Here is a 20287-nt window from a genome sequence, read left to right on the forward strand (position 1 = left end):
GCCTGGTCTGCACAAATAGGTTGCAAAGACTTTTCCAACAGGCAACGTAAAATAAATTAGTATCACCTCAGACCTGTGCAATAGTCCCATCTCGATTTGTCATATCCAGTTTCACCCATTTATATACATCAACCTCTCCGGAATCAACAAGCCGCCTTGGATAACAATAAGCAGCACCATTATCGTTTGGTCTAAGATTAACTAAAGAGGAGGAAGGAATTAACACATGGGCCATGTGAGCCCCGTGGCTGCCAACGAAAGCGAGAGAGAGGACGGCATTAAGAGCATCTCCACTCGTCCCCCCGAGGAGGCCCCCGGCGAGCGTTTTTTCCATCCGGACGGCGAAATTCCCAGTCGCGCCCCCGGTTCCTCGTTTTCGTCCGGATTTGGGCCTAAATTCATCCGGCGATCCCACGCCCCCCCCCCCCCCCCCGGCCCCCCGGGGAGCTCTCGGGGACTCCGGACGAGTGAAAAGCGGGGAAGGGCCCGATCTGTCGGTGACTCGACGCACGAACCCCACCGCCACGTCGCTCAAAATCTCCCCCACCCCTCGTATCTCTCTCGCCGCCGGCACCACCCCGCCGGCTTGTTGCCCAGATTGCGCCGCCACTCCTTCCCCACCTGCCTATATTCCGCCGTGTTTGGACGACGGCCTATCTGGCTGCTCTTCCGCCGGCCTGTTTTCCGGCCTGCTTGCTCGTCGTCGCTCGCGGCTCGGGTTGCCTCGACCACGCCCGTCAGGTGTTCGTCCATTTGCCTCGCCGGCCATGGACTCGGACGAAGAGGAGGAGCAGATGTTCGTCGAGCTTATGCAAGAAGAGATGGCAGCAGCCGCCCAAGACGACGAGCACATGATGATCCTTGGTTGCTTGGCAAGCATGTACGCCGGACTGGCAACTCGTCGGCGTGGTGGGTCGGCACGAGGTCGCCGGAAGTGCAAGCCGAGACAGCGAATGGAGGGCTACTGCATGTTATACGCCGACTACTTCGCCGACAATCCATTGCACGGTGAGACTGTTTTCCGGCGTCGTTTCAGGATGAGCAGAAAGCTATTTCTGCAAATTGTGTATGCCATCCGCCACTTTGATCCCTACTTCAGATGCAAGGCGGATTGCACTGGTTTGGTTGGATTTTCGTCCACCGCGAAGTGCACAGTGGCTATGAGGATCTTGGCGTATGGAGCTCCGGTGATACTGCAGATGACTATCTTCGGATGGCGGAGTCCACCGCCCTTGATTGTTTCTACCGGTTACTGCAGGCCGTCATAGCGTTGTTCGAGGACTATTTCTTGAGATCACCCACTGTCGAAGACACTCGAGGATCCTTGCAACAAATGAAGCTAGAGGTTTTCCAGGGATGCTTGGAAGCATTGATCGCATGCATTGGCAATGGAAGAACTGTCCGTTTGCGTGGCAGGTGGAATGTACAAGGGTCACAAAAAAGGCTGCACTGTGATACTTGAAGCAGTGGCTACCCATGATCTTTGGATTTGGCACTCTTTCTTTGGTATGCCTGGATCCAACAATGACATCAACGTCCTAAACTGCTCCCCGGTCTTTTCCAAGCTTGTTGAGGGTCATGCTCCCCCGGTGGACTATGTGATCAATGGTCGGCACTACAACAAAGGATACTACCTTGCAGACGGTATCTATCCAAAGTGGGCAACATTTGTGAAGACGATCTCCAACCCTAGCACCCCCAAACTTTGCGAGTTTGTCAAGAAACAAGAAGCTTGCCGAAAAGACGTCGAGCGAGCATTTGGTGTCCTACAGCAGAGATTTGCTGTCGTCCGGTTCCCCGCTATGACTTGGTCCAAAGATCAGATGTGGGAGGTGATGAACTGCTGTGTGTGCCTACACAACATGATTATTGAAGATGAGCGAAAGCATCCGGTTCCTCTGGCTGAGCAAGAAGCACCATATGAGAGAGAGGGTCCTCTTGCACAGCCTAATCACCAGGTGCCTCCATCATGGGCCGCCTTCATTGCTATGCGCCAGGAGATTCGAGACTCTACAATGCACCAGCTGCTGCAAGATGATCTGGTGGAGCACATATGGAGGCTCCGAGGCAACGCCAACGCCGACGCCAACTAGTCTGTCTTAATTTGTTTGAAAAATTGTGAAATTTGTGTGCTTCATTTGTTTCAGCACTTGTTAAACATTGTACTGTTATCGCCGAAATTGTTTCAGCAATTTTCGTCCTCTTGTATGCCGAACTTGTTAAATTTTATGTTGAATTTGTTTGAAATATGTCAAATGGTCGAGGTTGGGGGTTTCCTGCCGGGGGGACGGCTGGAACTTCGGCGCTCCCCACGCCAAATCTTCATCCAATCCGGACGAAAATTTCGCCGGATTTGGGCGTGGGGAGCGCCAACGAGTGGGGATGCTCTAAGGATTGTGCGAATTTGGGGCGGTGCCGCAGTTGATGGAGGAGCCGGCGGCGAGGGCTGAAGAGAAACGGTGAAAGGCTATCGGGAATCGCGTGGCTGAGCAGTTGCGTTCGAGGGTTTGGGGCGTCGGTTGCATTCCTTGGCCAATTCGCCGGACCGGATATGTATGGCTGCGTGTATTTTCATGACTCAATTATTTTTTAAGATAGAAAGAGAAAGCTTGGGAGATGTACTACTATACAACTGATTGCAGCGTGCTATATCAAGGTTGACAAATGATTCCGTGGTCTCTTATATATGTCGATGGAACTAGATGGTGTTGAAAGATTCTTCACCATGGTATTGTCGTCCATGATTTTATGACTCGAGTTTATTTTTTCCTCTTGCAATGTACTAATATATTTTCACATGTTGTATTTGTAAAGCTTTGAATTTATTGATTCGACTGACGTATAGATTTGAACATATCAAATATTGTTATTTTAATTTAATTAATGTGCTACTATAGCAATGCCGATCTTTGTGCTTGTTCTTCCGCAACAACGTGCGGGCATTGTGTGCTAGTACAATTAATTAAACTACAAGAACAATTGTTGTATGATCCAATTATATTTGAAAAAGGTGTAACTCTTGTTCAAAAAAAAAGGTGTAACTTTGTTGTGCAAAATGCATTTCAAAAATACAATAACATATAGATTTTTTAGCCTATTAAATACCAACAGGGAGATCGATATGTTATCATCAGTAAAATGTTCATAGGCCAAGCACCAAGCACACAAATCAGGATGTCCAGGACAGTGGTTTATACCTCCTCCTGAAGAGAAAATGCCCTTCGTACATCTAAAGGTATAAACGATGCCCCCCATAGGGGGCCTCACAACGATCTAAGCTTCTGGTCCGTCGGATCTTGCCATCAGCTTTTAGGCAGGGGATCTTGGCCATCCATTCTAGACAGCAACACTCTCTTGATCAAGCCATGCAACGGCCATGGTCTACCCAGCTGCAGCTGCGTTCGGGACCCATGTTTGTCCGGGTCCACTCGTCATTCACATGGGGTAAGTTTGGTTTGGTTAGGCGCGACTAGAGCGTGGGACAACCAGCAGGCGAAGCCTCCCTTTTCACCGTGCGTGATACACCCGCCCAGCCACTGATTTGTGGGACTTCTTTCCGCGGGGCCCGGACGGCAGCGACCGAGTGTACGTGAGCTTCTGTGGTGTACAGCCAAACAGTAACGCGCGGTGGCTGAATTTGTGGTTTTGATTGTCCACCAGGGGCATTTTTGCCATTTCGCATCCCCATTTCGTCCTTCTCCTCCACCGCCGGACGCGCGTGGCGGCTGGGAGGCGACGCCGTACGCGCTCGCTACAACGCGATGTCGGCGAGGCCCCTCGGCCGGCTGCCCCTGGCCCCGTACATGGAGATTGGGGAGAGAACGAGAGCTCACCCCGAAACCCTATCTTCTCTTTTCCCCTCTTCTTCTTCCCTCGTACGTCTCCGTGGTATGGCGGCGCGCAGAGGAAAGGATCAAGAAGCAGGAGGGAGGAGAGGAGCAAGCGGTGGTGGGGTGAATGGATCTGGCGAAACACGGCGGAGGTGACCATGCGGCGACGGAGGCAGAGGCCTCCTTGTCCACCCCGTGTCTGACATAGAGCACGGTGGCGACGACAAGATCACAAGCGCGGCGGCGATTTTGATCCCGAGCACGTCGACACTGTGTACCTTGTAGTGGTCGTAGGCGTCGCCTGCAGGTACGCCTCCCTCTCCCTCCGCCATATCTGCCCTCTCTCCCTCCTCCATCTCTGCCCGTCTCTGCTCTCTCTCCCTCGCCCGTCTCATCTCCTCTCTCACTCTCTTTACAGCCGGGGGCGACGATGTTGAGGTGGTGCTCTCGTCCTCCTCCGCTCCTCTACCTAACTCAGGATCTGGCAGAGCAGTAGCTAGCGGTGGTGAAGTCCAGTGGAGGATCTCCTCCTCCACCACTCCCTTTTTCATTGGGCAGGGGAGCAGAAGAGGGCAGATCCACAAGCCGCCAAAGACGGATTCCATGGTGCCACCATCTTCTTCCTCCTCGCATCAGAGACAGAGCGTACTGAGGATAACAGGTATCCTCTCCCTCCCTCTCTCTGGAATCCACCTCTCTTTTTTCTCATGCCGCTTGCCTCACCGACAGGAGGAAAGTGGGTCGTTACTGCACGAGATGGCATGGCGGCGTGCCGGCCGGCCGGCCGCAGATCCTGCTCGAGTGATTTGTCTCACGGTTGATCTTGGGAATGTGGTGTACTCCATGTCCGCCCACATCGTCGTCAGTCCTTGCATCAAGGAGGAGAGCGTGTGCTTGATCTGGTACATCTCTCTCATCCACTCTCTCTATCTTTTGGGAGCATCAATCTTTGATAGTGGGAATTTGCTTCTAAGCCTGAATACTAGGCTATCATGGAAAGCTGTGCTGGGAGATGCTGCATCTGCCTCTCTGCACCTGCCAATATACCTAAGCTCTGATTTTATTTGAATTTTTTTTATACAGATCCATGATTTATATTGGATGAAAAGTTCGTGGAAGTCACAGGATGGATCAGCTAGCTGCAAGAAGGTGCGTGTTTCTCCTGTATTTTTCTTTTGTTTCTATCTAATGGTGTTGTGAATCTGGCATGGCCATAACATACTATGTTGAATAACAGTCAGCCGATGTCCAGTTACCACTCATAGACATATGATATTATTAATTATTTACCTTGCTTGTGAAAATTTACACCACTGATGGCAAATGGAACCACTTCAGTAGATGTTGGCGGAATAGACAACCATTTTTGTGCATTGTTTTGGTAGTAAGCTTGCATAGAATAGTGTAGGTTCGATGTGGTTGTGAAATATTTTTTCCAATTTTGAATTTTGTTCCTTCCCGTTATCATATGGGATTACTGCCGGATGCTCTTTTCAGATGGGAGCGATTTTCTTCAGATGATATTATAGTTTAGTGAATTGTGGTATTTAAATTCCGGTCTCTCCTTGAGATATTGGGCTAATGGATTATTTTGTAGCATTATTAATTGTTTGAGCTGAGATAACAGTTTCATAAAGTTATAAAAATTATCTCTATTATGTAAGCTATATCGAGGTATTTTTATTATGTAAGCTTTCTCATCATTGGTTCTCTGCATAATGTATACATGGGACTATGGAAGCGTGATGAAGTACCAGAGTGACATGCGTATGTTTGACCTACCATCCCGCCCCCCCCCCCTGCTGTGTTTGAGTACATGAACGCCATAGAAGTACAGAACATTGAAGTCCTACCTAGCAAACCATAGCAGAGCACTACTCATGTACAACACGCTTCTATCACATAAATGGTTCTCTCACATGCCAATTTTGAAGTACCAGAGAAACCTGGGTCTTGAGGTTGTTTTCCAAAAAATTATCTTGCCTGTGGAAATTTACGCCACTGATGGCAAATGGAAACCACTTGAGTAGATGTCTTCAGTACATGTTGGTGGAGTAATTCAGCTCAAACAATTAATAATGCTGTGCATAGAATAGTGCAGGTCAAGTGTGGGTGTGAAATATTTTTTCCAATGTTGAATTGTTTTCCTTCCAGTTATTATATGGGATTACTGGTTGCTGCTCTTTTCAGATGGTCTACTTGTGTTTTATTAGATGGGGCAGCGATTTTCTTCACAGGATATTGTAGTTTAGTGCATTGGTAGACTTTAGATTACGGTCTCTTCTTGACATATTGGGCTAATTGCTTATTTTGTATTACTAATCGTTCGAGCTGAGATAATAGTTTCATTAAGTAATAAAAATATCTTTATTATCTAAGCTACATGGAGGTATCTTGTGCAACTTCTTGCAAACTACATATTCTGTAGATAATGATTTAAATCTGAAGAAAGTACCTTATTTGGAACTTTATGTTGTCCTGATCAAACTTATTTTTTTAACAGGACCTCATTTTAATCCTAATAATAAGTCACATGAAGTACCGGTGGATGATGACATGACATGTGGGTGACCGGCGAAGCATACAAGCCAACAAAGATGGTTAGTTATATGACTACTCGATGTTTCTTCAGGTCTAGGCAACTACGGTTTAAGTTGTTGTCTTGATGTAATCCCTGTTTTTAATACATCCGTTATTTATTTCAGGCATTGCAGAAGTTTGATGAAGGACTTATAGGTTCCGTTGGCTTGAAGGATAATATATCATTTGACCATCTTGGTATAATAATTGTTGTATTGGTATTCGTTTCTCTTCTTGCATGAAGATTTCATTAAGCTGACCTCACTCCATACTGGGAAGGACAGTTCTTGTTCATGATGATTCTAATGATCTAGGAAAGGGTAAGGGTGGTTCCATCTCGCCTCCAATCCACCGTCGTCCCTACAGAAGGTGTTTTTTTTCTTGATGCGCTATGTTTATTTATACCCTGATTTCTTTTTGGCCCCTCTAAATAAACTTACAGCAGTGGGCTTAGTTCTGCATGCAATTGATGGTGCGGGTGATTCTTCTTAGATCCTAAAAACATCTCTGTATAAAGTGGCTGCTAATCTTGTGCCCGGAATTGTGATTTCCAAAAACATGTTGTTTTTACTGTGTTAATTTTTATAGTTGTTCAAGAATCAAGATGAGTTATTTGCTACATCAAAGATTGTGATGTCATTGGGCACCAACGGAGGCGGACTGCATCGAGGCGGGCTGTGTGCCGCTGCTCGATGCCTAGAAATCAATTCGGCTGCGTTCAGGTATTCCTCTACCTACCTTTCCTTTCCTATAACCACAAATCATGCAATCGCTGCCTACCATTGCTCCAATACTTGATGAATTGGCTCGGCGGGTGGCCCTCCAGCCTTCCTCCTCAAGCTCATGTCCCTCTCTGGTGGAATCAGAGTCTCGGGGATGGCACAACTTGCATACAGATACAGTCCAACACAGTCGTCCACCCCTTAGGGATCTACTCCACTGAAATAACTTTAGTAAATGAAGTGCTTCCACTGGCTGAGAACTTCTCTATGTTTGTAACTACAGAGTGAGCGAATCAAATGGATCAAAATATTATGTTTCCAGGCCTGGAAGTAAATCATTGGTTTAGGTATGATAACCTCACGTGCATACAAAGGTTTTTGTAGTAACAATATGTAAACTGCAGATCTCTGGTTTGGTTCATGTAGTCATTGATGCTAAATAGGAAAAACGACTCATTTACATGACTTACGTGAGGTACATCGATCTGGCAATTCCGGACATTAATTGTTTCTAAAACATGCCATGGTAAGATATTAATCAAACACAGTGTTTTATGCAGAAAAACAACCATCGGTACTCCTCATGGTGTGTGTGCCACTGTGCTCGATGTTGTTGGCCTACAGTCGATCTATTGAAGTACTTCAAAATAACCTTAGTATTCATTTGACAATCTTAAAATTGCATTGCCGTTGTCAATTAGTTTTCAACAGAAAGATCATCGTCCTATAACTTAGACTCACTCTCTCATCTATGCATGTAAATTGTGTGTTCTTCTCTTCTTTTTTTACTCTGCCTACAACTGCACTCGCCATGTGATGTCAGGTCCTTTTCCCTGTCGGATGCAATTGAATTGTGCATCTTCTGAGTGGTCTTACTAGACTGCTTGCCACGAATGATAGATGTCGAGTAGGAGATATGTTTGATATGTCCATTGATTCCTGCAATCAGGATCAAATCAAATCTTCATAGCATGCAGGCGAATAAATATCTTGAATAGTTGAATGCATGGCCCTCTGTTTTGTTTTGGCATATATGTATCAGCGTGTATTTGAGTGCCCAATTGTGTGCATCAGGGAACATCAAGGAAAGTTGTTCCTTGCTTACCGAACTGCCATGTTTTCCCTTTGAGGTAGCCATATTTTCTTAGGAAATAAATTAGCAATCTGTAAGGATAATCATGTGAAAACATAAGCCATCTATATGGTTAGTTCATAATGTTATCTCAGTTTATGGTGAATAAATATTAAGTATGTATTTCAGTATTTGATGCCGTGGCTTTAAGCAATTTAATTTGGGTCAGGGAAAGGCTATCTGCTAGCAGCAATATTCCAGGCTTCTATGCCATAGTTGCAGTAGCTTAGTTGGTGTACATTTTCGAATGTAATAGACTAATGTTTCTCTTGAATTACTGGCATTTTCTTTTTGTTAGTCATATGATGAGATTTTCTTTTGCCTTGCTCCATTAATTCTTTGAATGAGAACCCTCGCATGGTGAAAACGCTGCCGGCTGTCGGAACGAACCTTAGTCTTTTGTGCCCATACTGCAAAGGTGTAGTCTACTACTCATATCTTGATGATTCTGCTCACTTCTTGGAAAATCTTCTGTGCTACGCTTTATAATTAGTGTCATTTGGGCTTCAGATGCTATGTTGATACTTCTGAATTCTGCAGGCAAAATGGCTTCCATTCAAGCTAGCTTTCCGAGGAAGCTTCTCGAAGGTCCTTGGATGGGGAGGTTAACTTCATCATTCTTTCCCTTCAGTAGTTTTCACGAGCAGGACAATTTTCGATAAAAGTGAACAGGCTGATTTCTTGACAAACAGATGAAGGCCAGGCTACTATTTATCCAATCATTTTTTGTTTCATAGATTTCTGTTCACTCTATTTTAGATTGCATTTATAAGAAATTCAGTTCTATTTAATGAGGATGTCAGATGTTCTTACCTTCAATGTAATGTAAGAAGTAGCTCAGCTACGTTACGTTAATTGTTTATTTGATAAACATATCTACCGATAGCCATTAATTTTATTTTCATATGTATCTATACTTTTATCCTATTTTCCTGTTTGCACAGTGATCTGTTGGGCTGTCGACTACCTCTTGCTTGCTCCAGACCTTTTATACGGGAATCTGATCCGAGGAATTATTTAATTAACAATGTTGTGCATTGGTTTAGTTGATACCCTAAGGTACTACTTGGCCAGAAAAGCTAATTTCCCATCTTATTGGATGATCTCCCATTTATATGAATCAGTTTTGGCAGTAAACTGTTTTGTAGGGTTTAAGTAGTTATTTACCTCATTATTTGCTTACTGCATTTTTTTTAATTCTTAGGGTAGATAGATATATTCTTTACATAGAACCACCAATTTATATTCATATGGATCAAAGAAACAGTACTCGGGCCTGTAATAAAGTGGCGGACGCTATGGTGACGCATGGCGGTGAGATTAGGGCTCAGCCCCCCATCCTTTTGGCCGGGTTGTGTCCCTGGCTTCATGTTTGATTAGGTACTCGAGGGATCAAGGTGACCGCCCGGGAAGCGACAGACTGATATAAGACAAATGATATGTTATGTTCTTTTCCTCCTCTTTATCAACTGATAATTTTTGTAATGGATAGTTATTCACTTTTCATTCATTGCTTGCTTACTATTGATCTTTACAAATGTATACAAAATAAACATAGGTACAAGCTTCACGGGGTCGTGCGCCAAGGCGCACATCAAAATCTAGTCTAAAGGTATAAACGATGCCCCCCATAGGGGGCTTCACAACGATTTGCGTCTCGTGGCCGTCGGATCGTCCTGCCTAGCGAATCTCGTCCGTTGCTTTTTAGCTCACAGCTTCTAGATAAATCCATGCACCAGCGATGTCCTACCCGTCTGAGGCTGGTCGTGGGTCCCACCAACGTCCGGGCCCGCCCGTCAGTGGCCGTAGGTGGGGTTGGCTTCGGTGCACGAAGACTGGCCGGACAAAAAAATCCCCCCCACTGAGACAAAAAGGCCGTCTCCTCCAATCCCCCTCAAACCCTAGCCCCACAATCCCGTTCATCTGCTCGTCTCCTCCCCTCCCGCTCCCTTGCGTGTGCCGCGGCGGCGGCGCCGTCCCGACCCGCTGTCCCCCCCCTCCCCCCCCCCCCCCGCCTCGAGCTCCAGATCCAACAACAGTGGTGCTGGCCGCGACGGACGGTCGGAGGCGGCAGCGCGGAGGTGGAGGTTCACCAAACGAACGGATGCAGCAGCGCTGGCTTGCCGGACGGCCGGCCGCGACGTTGCCGGGCGGCCGGACGCGGCAGCGCGGAGATGGAGTCTCACCAGACGAGCGGATGGAGCGGCGCTGGCTCGCCGGACGGCCGGCCGCAACGCTGGCGGAGGCTTGCCGGACGGCCGGACACGGCGGCGAGCCAGTGGAGTTCTCCAATCCGCGAGTGGCCGGTCGCGCCGACGCCCCCTCCCTGCCCCCGCGCATCGCGAAGGAGCCAGGCCTCCCGCCTCCCATCGATTTCCCGTCCGCCTCCGTCTCTGGCGATTTTGCCTGGTCTGCTCTCTCTGACTCTCTCTCCCTGAGCAAGAGAAGAAGATGTTGAGCTGCAGCCATCCACGTCCTCTTCCTCCCCGACCAAGACAAGGAGAGGACGTCGAGCAGGGTCACCGCCTCCCCATGGTCTGCTCGCCCCCTTTTTTTCTCTCCACATCGCCAAGATTGAATAGTGGCCGGACGGGCGGAATGGTGGTACTATCCCGTCGGATGCCGAGGCCGCCATTCCCTCCACTAAGCTCGCCGCCTCGGAGCACATCACGGCTCGGCTCGGTGCTGCCTCGAAGGTAGGATCTGCTCGAGCTTGGCACGCGTTTGTATCCTTCCAGGGGTTTGACCTCTAATTGTTTGATTCAAGTGGCGAGGGGAGCGTTCTGGGGCGGTGGTTTTGTCATGGCCGGCGCTGTAGTGCGATCCCTAGGCTAGTGAAGAGACGGCGATGACCAGGTGGATCCAAGGAGGAGAAGAGGTCTCATGGGAAGGATGGGTTCAGAATGCCAAGATTCCTCCATCCTCTGCTGGCATCGATCCAAAGAACTAGGTGGTTTTTTCTCTCCTTTAATTTGTTCATCTCCAGTTCGTCCATGTGTTCCTGATTTAGACAATATTAGGAATTATTCAGAAAGCACTGAATTAATGTCAGTATTGCGGACATGTAGGTCTTGGTTGTAGCATCTTCTTATTGTTCACCATCGGTTTATGAACATAATAATACATGAATTAGAGAAGAGGTTGAGGATGCTTGCAGCGCTGTGGTTCGTGGTCCAGGACAAGTTCAATTAGGCCTTTCTCTCTTTGTCAATCATATTGTGCATTTGTCTATTGGTTACTTATTTGATTTTACCCTCTGTTTTGGTGCAGGTGTATTCTAAAGGAAGAAGATGCAGCTTAATAATAGAAGAATGGGCCCATATCTTGCAAGCACATCGCCGCACTCTGCTGGTAATCCGCCCTCAAGGTATGTCCTATTCATTTCCTTGATCTATATCTCTCTTGTATGTATATATCACCACTAGATCACATTGATTGTGATCATGTTTTTGTCCAGGGTGCTCTCATGATGTAAAGCACTTTCCCCCCCAATCATGAATCCATGGGCAGCCGAAGGTTATCTTTTCTTTTGCTCTGATTTGTCTCATTCCTTCTCTCTTTCACTCCCCATAATTTCTCTCCAGCTAATGGTTTTGTTTGGTTGCTCTTATAGTCAGTTCATATGACTAACAGTAACAAAAATGAACCTTTATTCACTGTTAGTGGATTACCGTATTTATTCTAGGCTGATAGTTGTGTTATTCTTTTTGCAGAGAAACAGTGTCCTGTGAGGTGAGCTACCCTTTGATAAATTCATCAATTTATATCTATTTCTTATTCTTTAGTTGATATAAGTTTGTTAGAAGGCCAGTTCTTAGATGTCAACAGAGTTTGATCACACTCAGTGTCAGTATGATACACCTCAATCTTCCATAAAACTAGATAACTATCATTCTATTGGAAATCTTACCATTTTTCTCTTCCGGCTTGCTACTGAATGATACACAATGCTTGGGTGGACGGTTTTCTCCCTGCTGATCGCTCTGTTGCACATTGACACACACGTGCTACCTTTTTCTCTATCTATTTATTTATATGCTTTTGGCCTACTCTGATTAGTTGGAACCAGAGATTTACCATATGCAAGCCTGGGCAGATTCTCTTTGATGTATCATGGCAGGTAATAGATGGGTTACCATTTGCCACTGAAATTATACCGATGTGTTCTGCACCGGCTATAGCTGTTGAAATGAATTTTTTGTAGACTAGAGAATGTATTTTCGTGCGAGGAGTTGTCGTGCCTATAGGTTCGAGGGTAAAATAAAATTGCGAATGATTGGTTTATGTGCCACCTCTCTGTTCTTATTCCTATATGTGCATCAGTAGAACTGCTAATTAGGATAGATTCTATTTGCAGTTCAAGTTTGCGCAAGGTAATCAATCGACCATCCCTGTATATTTCTTTGAAGAAACATATACATTCTTATAAAGCCTCGGTGTCTTGCATTTCATAATCTTTGATTTCGCATTGCTCCGCACAGGTGCCCATCGGAGAAATGGAAGGAGCACTGCTGAAGGATGTTCCCTTAATTCTTATTCATGGAGTGTTCTTGTGCAAAGACAGATGGAGAATATCACGCCTCATGCTAATAGTATGTGAAGTTAAATACTCCAAATGGGAAACCCATAATTAATCATTTGGATGCTGCTTTTGTCTGCCATGTTTAAGAATTGGTCTCTTGCTTTCAAGCACTTCTTAGTATATATATTAGGATAAAGTGGCGTTGGGTGTTTGAGGTAGTAGGTTACATTGGCATTATAATCAACTAGGTTTCTCTCCTGGTATCTTTCTCCTGATTAACTGCTGAAATATAGAACTAGCTTGATTTTATAAATATATGAGGAACACAGTTATTTTCATTGTGTATAAAAAATTGGCTGATGAATTTTCTTAGTCCAGATGGCCTCTTCTATTTTGTTCTGGCGAGTTTGAAGCTAGAGCTGTAGTTTTATTGTTAGAAACAGAATCCAGCACAATTATTGAGGTATGCCCTGGTAGAGTAAGTCCCTCTTTGTTCCCTACTTCTTGGTTAGTTTACACATCGGATTTAAGTTCTAGATCCTAGATTTCATAGATGTGATGTTAGTGTTCTTTATGCATATAGTGCATTTCACATTCTATTCCCCTGAACATTTGTGCGACTTAAGTTGTTCATCCCCGTACGTAACAAACGTGATCAGGCAAAATTTCCATCTACCTAAACGCCTTCAGGTACCATGCAATCTAATTATGTAATTGACTGATTAGACCTTAGATTAACAATACACGGCCTGCATATTTCTTGTGTATATATATCTTCTTGGATTCAGATGGTTAAATCCTTACTGTCTGTTAATTCTCCATGATTTTACAAAATGCAAGAAATCAGGGAAAGACTCAAATAGTTTGCAGGCATTGCATGCTATTTTTGCACTAGGCTCATATGTTGCACTAGGCATTGCAACAGTATTCTATAGGGACTAGATATTTCGATGAAATTGCAGATCGATGACAAGTGAAATTCCTAGGGACTCCTTGGTATGCGCAACTATTTTGTTCAGACTGTAGCAACTTCTAATTGACAATTTTGTCTACTTTTGATTATTGATACCCTTACTGTTGGCATCTGCACCAGTATGGCATCTCTGCTGTTGCTCTTGAAATTACCAAGTACAGTACCATCCAAACCCAACCTTGGAAGTATAATTGGCTCATGTTTATGCTGATGCTTACTGAGTGAGACTCCTCTTTTTAACCATTTTTATTATGACATTGTATTGAATGTTCTCCAGGGATGTTAAACTGCAGGTGCAGGCCTGTTTCTTTTCTGCAATCATTGGTACTCCAGGATTTCCTCTTCATTTGCTTGTTAAACTGCAGGTGCAGGTCATTGCACATGTCCGTGTGAATCCATTAGAAACACACATGCTAAAGTGGGAACAGAAAAGAGGTAATATTTGTTCTTCCTTAGAAAAAAAATCATGGTGATGGTCATATACACGTGTGTATTTCTGTGTGTTCTAATGTCGCCTTATACTGATGGTTCCAGGCATAAGTCCTCGATGAAGAAAGCTATGTTGCATGTTGGGTGCAGAGACCAAGAACAAAAAAAAGGATTAGCTCTGTGCTCACAGGTTCCATACTTTTTGCATAGACATCTTACATATATGACATTGAATATCAGATTTTTCAAATTGTTCGTTACTGAAATACGTGACAGATACATCGTAGTGAAAAAAATACATGATTACTATTCTTTCTTAAGCTAATCTATTTATATATACACTTATTTAACTCATTTAAGCGAAATATATGTGATGCCCACTGTTGCAATCACTTCTCCTGTTAAGTCAGTTTTGAATAATTTTCCTTTTTTCAGTCTTGCTCTGAATAAAATGATAGGAAACTAGATTAGGTTTTTGTGTCTATTGACGTTGTTGTAAGTGATGTTCAACAATTTTAGATATTGCCAATATCTATGGCCATTACTGCAAGGGATGTTGCAGTTCAAGGAACTATACTGTGCTATGTGAGAATACTGATCAAGTATTATCAAGCAGTGCAAAGTTGTCTAGCATCTTGAAGATCCTTTACACAAAACAGTAGTAAATAATTGTGTTTCATTCTTATCATCGAACAGACCATTTCCATAAGAAATATGTTGATTAATCAGTTGATTTATATGGACTTGCGTAAACTATTATTTCTCTGTAATGACCTGCTTTGCAATGACGTGGCCCAAACCAGACTGCCTTTTCTTTGGTTCACAAGAAATTTGAGCTCTTTGTTGTTTGTAGGATGGCGATGAATAATGACATGGCAGCACCTCCTACGAGTGCTGGACTAGACTGCATACAGGTGAACTCTCTGGTCGTTACTATGCCTTTTCGTTTCAGTAAGGTCAATGCTTCATGACCAATGCAAATGCAATGTCTTATAAAGTTGGAATCATGGTTGCAATGATATTTTGATTTGTTAATACTTCGGTAGCTTTCATTGCATGCATGTTCAAGGACGCAGAGTAAACAGCTAAATTTAACTCCGATATCTTCAAACCAGCATCCAAGAAGTTGTGGCTTCAGTTTTCAAAAATGGTAGTAGCTGACTATTATAAGTCACTAGCTTAAAATGATGGTGTGCTTCCTTGATTCGGATGTAGCTGTCGACTAAGTCTTCACCTCCTAATTTTATTGTCATCTGCTGTTGCAGGTGCTGCTTCGTCAGGTCGATTCTTCCACGCAAGACGGGGAGGCCTTCATCGAGCTTCATGGAACCCTTCGTTGCTCCTTGCTTCTTCCGGCGGTTCTCATGATTTCGTGTGCATTATCCTAATTTGATCTTATAGACTTTGTTTTGTAAAATCAAAGAAACCTATTACCATTTTTCAACTTATTTTATCATTGTTATATAAAATGTAAATCATTGCGAATTTCACGGGATCGTGCGCCAAGGCGCACATCTAAATCTAGTCTAAAGGTGTAATAGATGCCCCCCATAGGGGGCCTCACAACGATTTGAGCACGTGGACCGTCGGATCTTTTCATCGGTGCATCTCATCCGTCGATTCTGGTCGCTCCCCACTGGCTAGATTAAGCCATGCAATGGCGCCACTCTACTCACATGCGGCTGCACGCGGGGCCTGCGGTTGGTTGACCCGCTCGTCTGTTACCTGGGGTGTGCTTTGGTTGAGTCACGTGTGGCTACAGGCTCGCGAGGCAAGTGGACGTGGTGGGTCTCGGTTGAACACGGACGCTCGTGCGAGACAAAACCTAGCGCCCAGCCAAACCCTATCTCAATCCTCCCCCAATCCTGCAGCAACCTCTTCCCCAGCTTCCGCCCCCGCTGCCGGTTTCCTCTCCGGTGAGTCGCCACCGGTTTCCTCTCCGGCGAGCGCCATCGGCCTCAAACCGGGAAGAAACATGGTAGCAGCGGCGCCCAGCACGCGCCTGGGCGACGGAGCCGACCGCACGCCTGGAGATGGCGGCGATGAAGGCGAGCGCGCGCCTGGGTGATTGCAGCGGCGAGCGCGCGCCTGGAGATGGCGTCGCGGGTGGTGGCGTCGTCGGCGGCTGCCGGTGGTTTCGCGGGCGCGCGGGGGTGCCACCGCCGGTGGAAGCGCGAGCACGCGGGAGCAGCGCCGCCACGGCTACTGACGGAGGATGTGTCGCGGGTGCGCAGGAGCGGCGCCGCCGGTAGAGGCGCGAGCACGAGGGAGCATAACCGGCAGTTTATTTTGGCAAGGTACATAATCCCACACCCTTGCCTGGATGGGATTGGAGAAAAAAGCACCGTGCCCTCTCTCTACTGCTTGGGATGGGAAAAGGAGGAGGTCGCCGGGAGATGGGTAGTTGTCGGGAGATGGGTGGCCGCCAGGATCCCTCTCCTCCATGGCATTAGTGACAAAATCCCTAGGGCCTTGGTAATTTCTTCATGTCCAGGTCCGGAACTCCTCCCTGTGCAGCGGAATGGCTTTATTTCTTCCCCTTGCATCTTCTAAGAAAAGGAGTGCGGAACCTCCTGATGTTGAATCTGTAGGAGTGGTGGATGAGATGATGAGAAGCCTACTCCATCCCCCTCCTCTCTATTTAATCCTCATAGATCTTGTATTTGTTTGCATGTTTCTCTCTCTCTCCAGTCCCCCAACATTCTCAGATTTGTTTATGCAGGTATTGGTTTATCTATGCCATAAGGTGTTTGACAAAAATCCTACAAGAAAAGTCTGGTATTGCTCTGTTATTTAGGATTCAATTTTTTCTGAAATTTAGCAGTGAACAATGGCTATTTTTCGATAAAGGGCGCTTTATTATTACTCATGTTTAAGCAATACACCCGGCCTCTGCATAACAGGATGCACACAGCCGCTAAAATTCCAGTTGAAGAAACGAAGCAGATAAAGAGAACACACGAGTACTATGTCTGATAAAAACAAAAAACTAGACTGTAGGAGGTAAAATCCTTCTACTATGCAGCCACCCATGTTGGGTAATAAAATCTTTCGCCGTTTCCTCCAAGCGTGAAGACACCACCGTAAATAGGTCGCGGTCCTCCAAACGCTGAAGAGACGACCATGAACGGAGCAACGCCGTACATCGGTAAATGACCTGCATAAGAGAAGAATTTTTATTATCAAAAACCTTGCCATTTCTACATAGCCATAGCGACCATAAAACTGCTATCGCTCCCACTCTGATAAGAACTTTGAACCTAGCATCTACTCCATTTAGCCAATTGCCAAATATATTTGCAACGCTTTTTGGAGGATATAAGGTGGAACCTATCTGAATGATTGACCATATAGATCTAGCGAACTGGCATTGGAAGAACAAGTGTTTTATTGTTTCCTCCTCGTGACAGAAAACGCACTTAGTACACCCATGCCAGTTACGCTTTGCAAGATTATCTTTAGTAAGAATTACACCTCGACGAAGGTACCAAGAAAAGACCTTAGTTTTTAGTGGTATCTTCATCTTCCAAATGGATTTATTATTAAAAACCGGTTGAATAGGTTCAATTAAAGCTGAGTACATAGAACTAACAGAGAAAACCCCGTTTTTTGTAAGATTCCAACGAAACTCATCTGATCCTTGTTGCGGTTGGACAAGCTAATCTCGGTATTAGCTCATTCCAAGAGTTCAACCGAGGGCCAACGAGATCACGTCCGAATGTTATCGACGGTGGTGATGTTGCCATCACCTTCGTATAGTATCATGCTTATGTCTCACAATATTGAACAAGGCTGGATATTGTTCACGGAGGGTGGTTGTTCCCAACCATATATCCTCCCGTAACCTTATCTCAGACTCCATCTCTAATGGAGAAAGAGCCATGTGGGAAGAAGTATTTCTTAGTAGCCATTATGCCTGCCCAAAAATGCGAATCTCCCGGTTTCCAACTAACCTGAGATATAGCCTTTGAGCCAACATACTTCCTCCGCAAAGAAATTCTCGCCATACACCATCCTCGGTTAACAACCTAGCTAGCCATTTACCTAGCAAAGCTCGTTTCTTAACCTCTAGATCATGGATGCCGAGTCCACCTTGATCCTTAGGACGGCAAACAACACTCCATTTTGTCACCGGTATTTTTTCTCGCTCACTATCTCCTTGCCAAAAGAACCTAGATCGGAAATAGTCCAATCTATGAAGGACTCCCTTAGGCAATTGGAAGAAGGAAATCATATACGCACTGCATTTGTGAGTACCGAGTTAATGAGAACCAATCTTCCACCGAGAGATAGTAATTTACCTTTCCAACTACTAAGTCGTTTCAAGTCTTTCCTCAACGAGTTTCCATTCAGCAAGTGTGAGTCTCCGATGGTGAACCGGAATGCCCAAATAGCTAATCGGAAAGCTGCCTAACCCACATCCGAATAGTTCGGCATACGGGTTTGCCTCGCCTTGGGCTTCGCCAAAGCAAAACAATTCGCTTTTATGGAAATTTATTTTAAGACCTGACAGCTTGCTCGAACGCCGACAAAATTAATTTCAGGTTTGTAGCCTTCGTAGGTCATGATCCATAAACAGAATTGTGTCATCGGCGCATCGAAGAATTGATAAACCTCCCTCAACTAAGTGAGGTACCACTCCTTCAATCTGACCATCAACTTTAGCACGCTCAATTAAAATTGCCAACATGTCCGCCACAATGTTGAATACCATTGGAGATAGCGGATCACCTTGTCGTAAACCTTTTTTTGTTTGAAAGTATCGACCAATATCATCATTTACTTTGATGGCGACACTTCCACCAAAAACAAAGTTATTAATTAACGCGCGCCACTCCTCTGAAAAACCTTTCATACGGAGTGTTTGTTGAAGAAACGACCATTTGACTTTATCATAGGCTTTTTCAAAGTCAATTTTAAGGATCACTCCATTTAACTTTTTGCGGTGTAACTCATGGATTGTTTCATGCAGTGTAACGACTCCATCGAGGATATATCGTCCTTGCATAAAAGCAGTCTGAGTAGGTCGCACCACATGATCAGCCACCGAATTAAGTCTAATAGTAGCAACCTTGGTAAAAATTTTGAAGCATACATTTAAAAGACATATTGGTCTCATCGTTGGATCCTTTCCGCATCATTTACTTTAGGGAGCAAAATTATTTCCCCAAAGTTGATTCGGAAAAGGTCCAATTGTCCCGCATGGAGCTCAACAAATAAATCCATCAGGTCTTTCTTAATGAAATCCCGTAAGTTCTCGGTAGAACTCACTGGAAATCCATCAGGACCTGGCGCTTTATTAAGCTCCATTTGGAAGACCGCTTTTCTCACTTCCTCTTCGGTGTAAGGATTTGTAAGAAGAGCGTTTTCTTGCGGAGACACCTGAGGGATATCATCAATCCTAGATTCATCTAAGGATATAGATGATTCCTCCGGTGCACCAAATAAGCTTTTATAATATGAAGTAATATAGGACTTAAGCTGCTCATGGCCCTCAATCGACCCTCATCTTGCGACGAGAGAATGAATGCGTTTCTTCCGTGTCGACCATTGGCCACACTATGGAAGTATCTCGTATTCGAATCTCCTTGAAGAATGAATTGGGCTTTTGACCTTTGGTACCATTTGAGTTCCTCTTCTCTCGTAGTCCAGCCTAACTTCGCATTATATTGACTTTTAAGTTCAATTTCTTGCGTAGTGAGTGGGCGTACTTCGGCTATTGCCTCTAAATCATCAATTGATGAAGAGAGAAAGAGTTTCTCCTGCTTAAGCTGCCCAGCCAAGTGTCTCGCCCATCCACCAAGGTACCTCCGAACCGATCGGAGTTTGTTATTCCACCTTTGGATGGGGGTAGACCCTGCGACCGGCTGCTCCCATACCTTCTTAACCATGTCTGAGAATCCATCCCTAAGCAACCATCCAAGTTCAAATTTGAACGGTCGATGTCGCTGAGGCGATGGTATTCCAAAGGGAAAGAAGAATAGGAGCATGATCCGATAAAGACGCAATTCTAGGTAGAACCCAACCGAGACGAAAGGGAATTTCTGCTCCCAAATCCGAATCCATGAGAACGCGATCTAACTTCTCGTAAGTAGGTTC

At 45.1% G+C, this 20287-nt stretch overlaps 1 protein-coding gene and 1 long non-coding RNA gene across 11 annotated transcripts; both read left to right on the forward strand.

The window, feature by feature from the left end:
• Nucleotides 1-4546: 4546 nt before the first annotated feature.
• LOC127327837 (uncharacterized) lies at nt 4547-8842 on the forward strand. The gene is made up of 5 exons (XR_011750791.1): nt 4547-4732; nt 4914-4979; nt 6334-6430; nt 6536-6730; nt 6999-8842. It is a non-coding gene; the product is annotated as an uncharacterized lncRNA (long non-coding RNA).
• A 1389-nt stretch (nt 8843-10231) lies between these two features.
• LOC127327838 (uncharacterized) lies at nt 10232-15779 on the forward strand. Of its 10 annotated transcripts, XM_071825027.1 has the most exons (12): nt 10232-10960; nt 11032-11214; nt 11333-11428; nt 11535-11631; nt 11722-11780; nt 11978-11996; nt 12746-12856; nt 13160-13249; nt 13880-13980; nt 14125-14194; nt 14294-14378; nt 15042-15102. In XM_071825027.1, the coding sequence occupies exons 5-10, from the start codon at nt 11767-11769 to the stop codon at nt 14150-14152; spliced, it is 363 nt and encodes a 120-aa protein (XP_071681128.1). In that variant the 5' UTR covers nt 10232-10960; nt 11032-11214; nt 11333-11428; nt 11535-11631; nt 11722-11766; the 3' UTR covers nt 14153-14194; nt 14294-14378; nt 15042-15102. The 10 variants fall into 10 exon arrangements, 2 of the variants coding, with proteins under 2 accessions (XP_071681128.1, XP_071681127.1); XM_071825026.1 differs by lacking the exon at nt 11333-11428 and having other exon boundaries at nt 10235-10960; XR_007868750.2 differs by lacking the exon at nt 11333-11428 and adding an exon at nt 15454-15779 and having other exon boundaries at nt 10259-10960; nt 13165-14194.
• The last annotated feature ends 4508 nt before the right edge of the window (nt 15780-20287 follow it).

The sequence above is a fragment of the Lolium perenne genome, chromosome 1, assembly GCF_019359855.2.
Source record: "Lolium perenne isolate Kyuss_39 chromosome 1, Kyuss_2.0, whole genome shotgun sequence".
NCBI lineage: Eukaryota > Viridiplantae > Streptophyta > Magnoliopsida > Poales > Poaceae > Lolium > Lolium perenne.

What these genes read in the sequence shown, in the direction of transcription:
- LOC127327838 (XM_071825027.1), top strand. An exon ending in TATCACGCCTCATGCTAATA is followed by an intron (nt 12,857 to 13,159) that starts GTATGTGAAGTT and finishes GAATTTTCTTAG; the next exon opens with TCCAGATGGCCTCTTCTATT. An exon ending in TTTATGCTGATGCTTACTGA is followed by an intron (nt 13,981 to 14,124) that starts GTGAGACTCCTC and finishes GTTAAACTGCAG; the next exon opens with GTGCAGGTCATTGCACATGT.